An 8,193-nucleotide genomic window follows, 5' to 3' on the forward strand; every position below is an offset into this window, starting at 1 on the left:
CCTCATATATTTCTAAATTATTCACACAAAATTAGTACAGCGCGCAAACATTAAAAGGAAATAAGCGATAGAGTAGCCCATACAAACAAGGACAAAGGTTAAAATAACACATAAAAAATAGCAGTTATTATTCAAATTTGTATGAAAAGTCATTGAGAATGTAAATTCTTCTTTAAATGAAAGACGGTTATGTATATGAAAATCAAAAACGTAATGAAAATACAAAAAACATAAAAGAAGAAAACTGTATTTTATATTACGACTTACTTTTAAATATAGAATAATTTCCTTTCCAATTACTGTACTACCCCATTCATTCTAGAATAAATTTTTAGGCTAAAATTATTTATACAAAACTAATACGTATACGAATCTTTTCATTTTATAGAATTATATTTATATGTCGGAGATGAAAGAACACCGGAGCCTTTGGAATTTTGGATAATCCCGCAACATTGTAACCTAGTGTCTACTATAGCTGTAATTGAACAATTGTAGTTATTCAATCCGATTGTAATTGTTCGAGAGTTGTGATAATGAGCTTGGGCTCGAGGCGACAGTCAGTCGCCGAACGTAGCCGTGGTCACGGGATGAACGCTTTGTCTAACAAAGTTATGGAGTAATTCTATAGTTCTCCTTAAAAGAAATATTCGTGGCGACACGCGACAGTAAACATTCCAACGGTTTCTGTCCCGTGGCTCGCCACACGCAGACCCTATTCTTCGAGTAAGATGATTGCCAGATGTCGATGCGTCTCCGCAGTACATGTTCGACTAGCTCGAGGGCCCGTTATAGATCTTAAGATTTAGTCAACTAAAGTCCTTCAAACAGACAAACAGTCTTTGTCCCAACTACGGGAAAATAGGGGAGACCTATTTTTCAACGAGCTGCGTCTCCCACTAGCAACTTTCCCTCGAGGGCGGTTAGCATCTTTTTCTAACCACCGGTATGGAGATTGACCAATTAGCAGCAACGCCAATTTCCCTTACTTTCTGAACGATGGCTTTTCTCGACGAATCCGATGATCTCGTGTCCTTAGACACACCCCATTATAGTTTTCCTCTGTGGCATCATCGGGACGGGAAAGTCATTCTTGCTCGCGATCTCATCGATGAAAAGAGTAACCCTTTACGACCAGTGAATATTACGCGTCCGACTTAGATTTTGTGAGCACGTTCATCTATCATCCCGTCGACCGCGGATTCGTTATTGAACCTAGGATCATTGTCATTAGTTTCTCGAGTACCTAACTACCACGGTTACTTGTCCGCTTCTATAATAATCGTATTTGCACTAGTCAATGTCTTCTCTATTGCATAACGACAACGTGTAACCCAAACGAAGATTCGTTTCACGCCCCTAACCCTAATTCTAATGTAAACCCGACATATAAAATATTTACCTTCGCTAAATCTCTTTTTACAGAAACTTTGCAGATCATGTTCCTGATTGAATTGAATGAATTTAATTCTCCACTTAGTACTCATGACCGAGAAATGCTTGGTAAATTCAAAACTTGTAACGTTCAGTAAATTTGTATACGATGTACACTCTACCTTGATTCGAATACGAATGACGATTGAACAGCACCGATTTCTAGGATAACAGTGACGACAAAGGGGTAGTGCTGCTTGTTGATTGGCTACGCTTTAGGACTAGAAGTGAAACATGTACACAATCATTGCGCAGTCACCTTGTGCCATACTTGTAAAATCTAGATGCGATTCTTTTGTTAATTTTCCATGGTTGTACTTCAATTTGAAGATTAATTAAATAGTTGTAAGATTAAAATAGATATTTGATAACTGTTACGCCTCCTAAAACATCTGCACGCCAGCCCGCGCGACCGGACAACAACCGGCCTGCGTAACGTCACTTCGACCCTCAATAAACCTAAGGACCCACCATAACTTTCACTTCCCTGTATTGTTTCGCCATGTGTCTTCAATCCGTTTGTCTGGAAGAATTTCTAAAGCTTAAAAATTTTCTCGAAACACAGTCGGTTTTTAGAGAGGTCCTTGGGATCATTAGGCGCACTTAAAACACGGAGAAAGCGGGTATGCGCCCATTAGGAAAATCCGAATAGCCTTCTAATAAAACAAGCTGGGTTTTCTTCACGAATACGGTCATCTATCCACCACGATGGTAGGAGACTTCCTACTCATCCCTTCGATCAGTAGGGCAGGTCATTACTAATCAACACCGCGGTTCGTTACCCTTACTTTTCCTAACGAAAGTGGGAACAACGAATCCGCGTTCTTTAGGCACAGGGGCACACCCACATCGAACTTTTCGTCCGTATTAGAAAAAGAGCGACAGTCAGTCTAAAAACTAACGCCTAACGCGGCAGTCTACACATAGCGCGAGAGTCGCATACTTCACGCAAACCTTTTGTCAGTTCTCGGTGTTGTCGAACATACATCTCCTCTCCTAAATATATTATAGTGCTATGTCCATTAATACATTAACTTCCATTATAAGAGCCTTGCTCTAACGTACATATCTATCGCATCTTCGTGCGACAAGTTGTTATCTATTTATTTTCTCTTCGACAGTGTAATCTAAGTGTTGGAAATATATAATTTCTAATTCTGTGAATCACAGTGTTATACAAACTCAATCACCCCTATTATCTCAACGGAAATCAGGGGATCGATCAAATCGTGGTGTCGACTGTTATAATCGTAACGGGAATTTACGACTCCCGTTGACGTCTCTCCTCGCGATTACGTCTCCCCGCAATTGGTCGTATTTACATGGTCCTTCGAGCCGGATTTCGTGCCACCAAAAAGTGCACTGACCAGTGACGACACAGTGTCGCGTGAAATCCAAGTTCCAACCACTTAGTCAACTGACCAAAGGAACCGCCATCGGAGAGGAGCACCTCCGTCGCTCAGCATCTATACGAGTCCACGCCGCATCGTAACGAGTAGCAACCGAATCCCAGATCAACGTCCATTTGATCAAGGTAAGATCGTTCATTATTAAAATCAAATATGGCCGAAGCTGAACCAATCAGCACGTTACGGCGGAGACGAGGCGTTCTAGCCGGTCGACTTGCGACCATAAGGCGCCAACTCGATGAATACGAAGCGCCTGGGAAGGCAAACAGAATCTTCCTAACATCTTGCCGCAGCTCGTTCGATGATATTTGGAGGAGGATACTCGCGGTTCAAGAAGAGTTAGAAGGGTTAGATGAGGAGGAAGCTGCGCGTTTAACTTCGTTATCGCAGGAGCATCGGGAGCTTGACATGCGGATCCTAGGTCTCTTTGAGCAAATGTCAGCAACAACCCCGTCGACAACAAAAACAGGCGAGACATACCGGAAACCAGAGCCGACCACCTTTCCAGAGGTCCGCTTGCCCCAATTCGACGGTGCCCTCGAGAACTGGACCTATTTCTACGACACGTTCTCATCCATAGTGGACCGCAACGAAAGTTTGACGAATGTCCAAAAGTTCCAGCATCTACGCTCATCTATAACTGGACGGGCCGCACAGAGTATCCAGTCACTAGAACTCACAGAGGCCAACTATCCCATCGCGCTTGACACACTGAAGGATAAGTTCAATTGCCCCCTCCAAATCTGCATGCGCCATTGGAATTTGATGCGCAACTATCCGGAAATCAAAAAGGAAACTCCAGAAGCCCTACAGGATTTGTTGGAAACCATCAGCGGAAATCTAAAGGCGCTCGAAAACCTAAAACAGCCCGTCACATCACATATAGCGATTATCGAATTGCTCGCGTCGAAATTGCCCTCGTCCAGCCTGCGTAAATGGCAACGCACACTGCCCCGCAAACAGGTGCCATCCTATCAGCATCTGATAGACTTTCTCAAAACACGGGCGAACGCGTCTCAACTCCTCTCTAAAGCGAAGGAATCAAAAGGGTCAACCCACAAAACCACAGTCAGCGAACAACCATACCGCATGGGCGAACCTTTGCTACAACCAGCAGGACGTTGGTGTGTCCGACCTGCAACGGACCTCACGAGCTCAGACACTGTAAAATCTTCAAGGCCAAATCAGGGACAAAACGTTTTCAGATCGTGAGGAAGGCATTGTTGTGTATAAATTGCCTAGGCAGAGGACATTCGCCGACACAGTGTACATCGGGTTCGTGTCGTATCTGCGGTCACCGACACCATACTTATCTACACCACGAACAAACCCAGGTAGACTCACGGTCGTCGAGCGGTCGATCTTCGAGCGGTGGATTGTCGAGCGATTGATCGGCAAGCGGTTGGTCGCCGAGCAGTCGGTCGTCGGACAGTCGCTCCTGGAGCGGTCGGTCGTCGGGCAGTCGCTCACCGAGCGGTCGGTCGTCGGGCAGTCGTTCATCACACAAGCGAGCCTCCACTGGGCAATCACCATCTGGATCATCGAAGTCGCGGTCGTCCCACAAGTCGAGGCGTACATCCGACACTTCACGGAAACATACATCTTCGGCTCCAAGAGGTACGAAAGAGCATGCCTCGTATGAGTCACGCTCATCCCGGATCAAGAACACCACCCCAACCTCCTCGTCCAAGTCCCAACCGGGGCAAAACTGACTGTCTAAGACTACGACAGCAAGGGGGATCGGACTAACAAACACATCTCCCCACACCCCTCTGCATCATGATCTGTTGGCCACAGCACAGATCAAGGTTTTGAACAAACAGGCACAACCAATCCGAGCCTGAGCCTTACTCGACACTGGGTCGAGCATGAACTTCATGACCGACAAGCTCGCGAATTCCCTTGGTATAAAGCAAAGGAGATGTGCGATCCAGATCGGAGCCCCCGACAATTTGAGCACCACGGCAAAACGATACACCACGGCTACAACCACGTCGACGGACGGCAAGTATAAGAAAACATTGAGATTTCTTGTTATCCCGGCCATATCGACCTTCATACCAAGCGAGCCCCTCGACCCCTCGAGTCTGGGATTACCCAGAAATATCCAATTAGCCGATCCACAATTCCATTGCCCAGCCCCGATCGATGTCTTACTTAGTACCGGATCAACATTTGCGTCGCTGTGCATCGGGCAGGTCAATCTGGCGCAACCAGGCGAACCTGAACTACGTCTACAAAAAACACGGTTCGGCTGGGTAATCGGGGGGAGTCCAACGTCCCAAACCGCGATAAATACGTTCCACGCAACCACCACGGCTCTGCAAGAGGACCTCGCGCGGTTTTGGGAGATTGACGAGGGACCGGCCACTACTCATCTTTCGGAATCTGAACGACTATGTGAAGAACATTTCCGAAACCATGTCCGACGAACCAAGGAAGGCAGATACATCGTTGCATTACGATTCAACGAAAAGCTTTCCTCACTAGGGTCATCGAAGGCGGCTGCAATGAGCAGGCTCGCATCTCTTCATCGTCGATACCAACGCGACAAACAATATGAAACCGCGTATAGTGCTGTAATTCAAGAATATTTAGACTTGGGTCACATGACGAAGATCAACACGGATCACGCCACCGACCACGGATATTATTTACCACATCACGGCGTGATCAAGGAGTCGAGCGACACCACCAAGCTCCGGGTTGTGTTCGACGGCTCAGCATCAAGTACCACGGGAGTGTCTCTAAACGACGCCCTTCATACAGGTCCGAAATTACGAGAAGACCTGAGAAACATCCTATTGAGATTCCGGTCATTTCAATATGTCCTTACCGGCGACATCGAGAAAATGTACCGTCAATTCATCCTACGTCCAGAAGATCGTCCTTATCAAAAGATTCTGTGGCGTGCCGACAGCGGAGAGATCGAAACTTACCGACTCAACACCGTAACGTTCGGTCTATCCGCAGCCCCGTATCTGGCCATCCGATGTCTCAAACAGTTGGCAGAAGACGAGGGACCTCGATTTCCGAGAGCAGCGCAGATCCTACGGCGAGACTTCTATGTCGACGATGCGTTGACCGGAGCCGATACGAAGGACGAAGCCTTATCAGTCAGGAATGATCTCACGAAATTACTCAAGCTAGCCAGTCTAAATATCCGCAAATGGGCATCAAACGATCGGGATCTGCTACGAGGGCTATCTGAGGAAGGCACCAACCAGAAACTACATCTCGGTGAGTCATCCACGTTAAAAACACTCGACGTCTTTTGGGATTCAGCCGACGATTCCATTCTATATTCGGTCAAGACGATCAGTGGCACTTCCCGAGTCACAAAGCGATCAATCAGTTCAGTCATCGCACAAATCTATGATCCACTAGGATTGCTCGCGCCGGTAATCGTTCGGGTAAAAATGATTTTGCAACAAGTCTGGACACTGAAGGTAGATTGGGACGAATCCCTTCCGACAGACGTACACACAGAATGGATCAAATACCACACACAATTGCCGTTGTTAAATGCGGTAAGGTTCCCTCGGAAGACCATCATAGAATCCGCAACGAAAATTGAGCTACACGGATTCTGTGACGCTAGCGAAAGGGCATATGGGGCGTGCGTCTACGTGCGGACGACGGACCGAAAGAACAATATTTGGACTCGACTCCTCACGGCGCGATCGAAGGTAGCGCCGCTCAAATCGCTCTCCATACCACGTCTCGAATTAAGCGGGGCACTTATTTTGACGTCCTTGATTTCGTCAATACGACAGGCCCTGACGACCAAGATATCGCGGATAGTATACTGGACTGACTCCACCATCGTGCTCCATTGGATCAGGTCTTCGCCGCACACCTTGAAAACATTTGTGACGAATCGAGTCGCTGAGATACAGACCAAGACCAATATCTCCGACTGGCGTCATGAGCCTACCGACGATAATCCAGCGGATCTCATCTCTCGAGGCCAGACGCCCAAGGAATTCCTATGTCCGTCCATTTGGAAAAACGGGCCAAGGTGGCTCCTGCAAAGCGAAAACTATTGGCCGGTCTGGAGCCCGGCACCGGTAGAAGACCTCCCGGAGCAAAGAAAGACGATCTGTCTGAAGACGAATATTAACGACAACACACTCCTCCATCGTTACTCGTCTTGGCCAAGACTAATAAGAATCGTCGCCTGGAGTCTTCGATGGAGACATAGGCAGCACCGATCTGCCCATCTCACCACAGACGAACTAACTGCAGCGCACAACAGACTAATAAAAATAATACAATCCAATCATTTCGCGCCTGAAATTCGGACCCTCCAGAAAAATCGAAGCGAGGACGTTGGAGGGAAACTACAGCCATTAAACCCCTTCCTCGACGAAGATGGGATACTCCGGGTAGGAGGACGACTAACCAACTCCGCCATACCCTTCAGCCAAAAACACCCGATCATCCTGCCGAAATCCCCAGTGACAGAGCTAATTATAGAGCAAGAGCACCGGAACAATCATCACACAGGGACACAAGCTACACTATACGCGGTGAGACTGCGCTATTGGCCGATCGACGGCCGTAGCCAGGTATGGCGCACTCTCAGAAGGTGCGTCCGCTGCTGCACAGCCAACCCTCCACCAGTGGAATACTTGATGGGTGATTTGCCAGAGGCGCGTATTACCGAATCGCGGCCGTTCACAAACGTCGGAATCGACTACTGCGGCCCATTCTACATCAAGGAGAGGAGGGACCGCAACCGACGTAAAATCAAGACGTACGCCGCCATATTCGTTTGTCTGGCGACAAAAGCGGTCCACATAGAGTTAGTCAGCGACCTAACCACCGACGCCTTCTTGGCCGCGCTACTCCGTTTCATCTCGCGGCGAGGATACTGCGCAACGATCCTCACCGACAACGGCACCAATTTCGTCGGGGCTAACCGGGAGCTGCAACAGGTTTTAGCCTGTAAGAATCCGGCACTATCTTCTAGCCCGTCTGCACAAGGGTGATAAGGTGTCTATGAAGATTTCCTCCACGTAAAAAAAAAATGCTTTTGTAGTATGAAAGAAAACACGTTTAACACATATATAAATAGTTAGGTGAGATTATTTTCAATCAAAAATGAATTTTTTATCAACATCCAAACGTATTATGTTGTATATCAGTTGTCTAAATAACAAGAAAGGATTAATATATCCTTTTAAACTTTGCACGCTGCACAAAAAAACAGAACACATTTACTCGCAACATATTTTAATAGAGTTTCATTCGCTTGAAAAGAAACAAAAGATTTTGTCGACATTTCTTAAACATGATCGAAATTTGAGGCGGATTCGATATTTGAAAATTTTTGAAAACCAGTTAG

The 8,193-nt window shown here is 46.7% G+C and overlaps 1 protein-coding gene across 1 annotated transcript; it reads left to right on the forward strand.

Annotated features, from left to right (window-relative positions):
• The first annotated feature begins 4,711 nt into the window (after positions 1-4,711).
• Positions 4,712-7,837, forward strand: LOC117161784 (uncharacterized). Its single transcript, XM_033343532.2, has one exon. It carries the CDS (start codon positions 4,712-4,714, stop codon positions 7,835-7,837), a length of 3,126 nt encoding a protein of 1,041 aa, XP_033199423.2.
• Positions 7,838-8,193: the final 356 nt, after the last annotated feature.

Source organism: Bombus vancouverensis, chromosome 18 (genome assembly GCF_051014615.1).
Source record: "Bombus vancouverensis nearcticus chromosome 18, iyBomVanc1_principal, whole genome shotgun sequence".
NCBI classification, from domain to species: domain Eukaryota; kingdom Metazoa; phylum Arthropoda; class Insecta; order Hymenoptera; family Apidae; genus Bombus; species Bombus vancouverensis.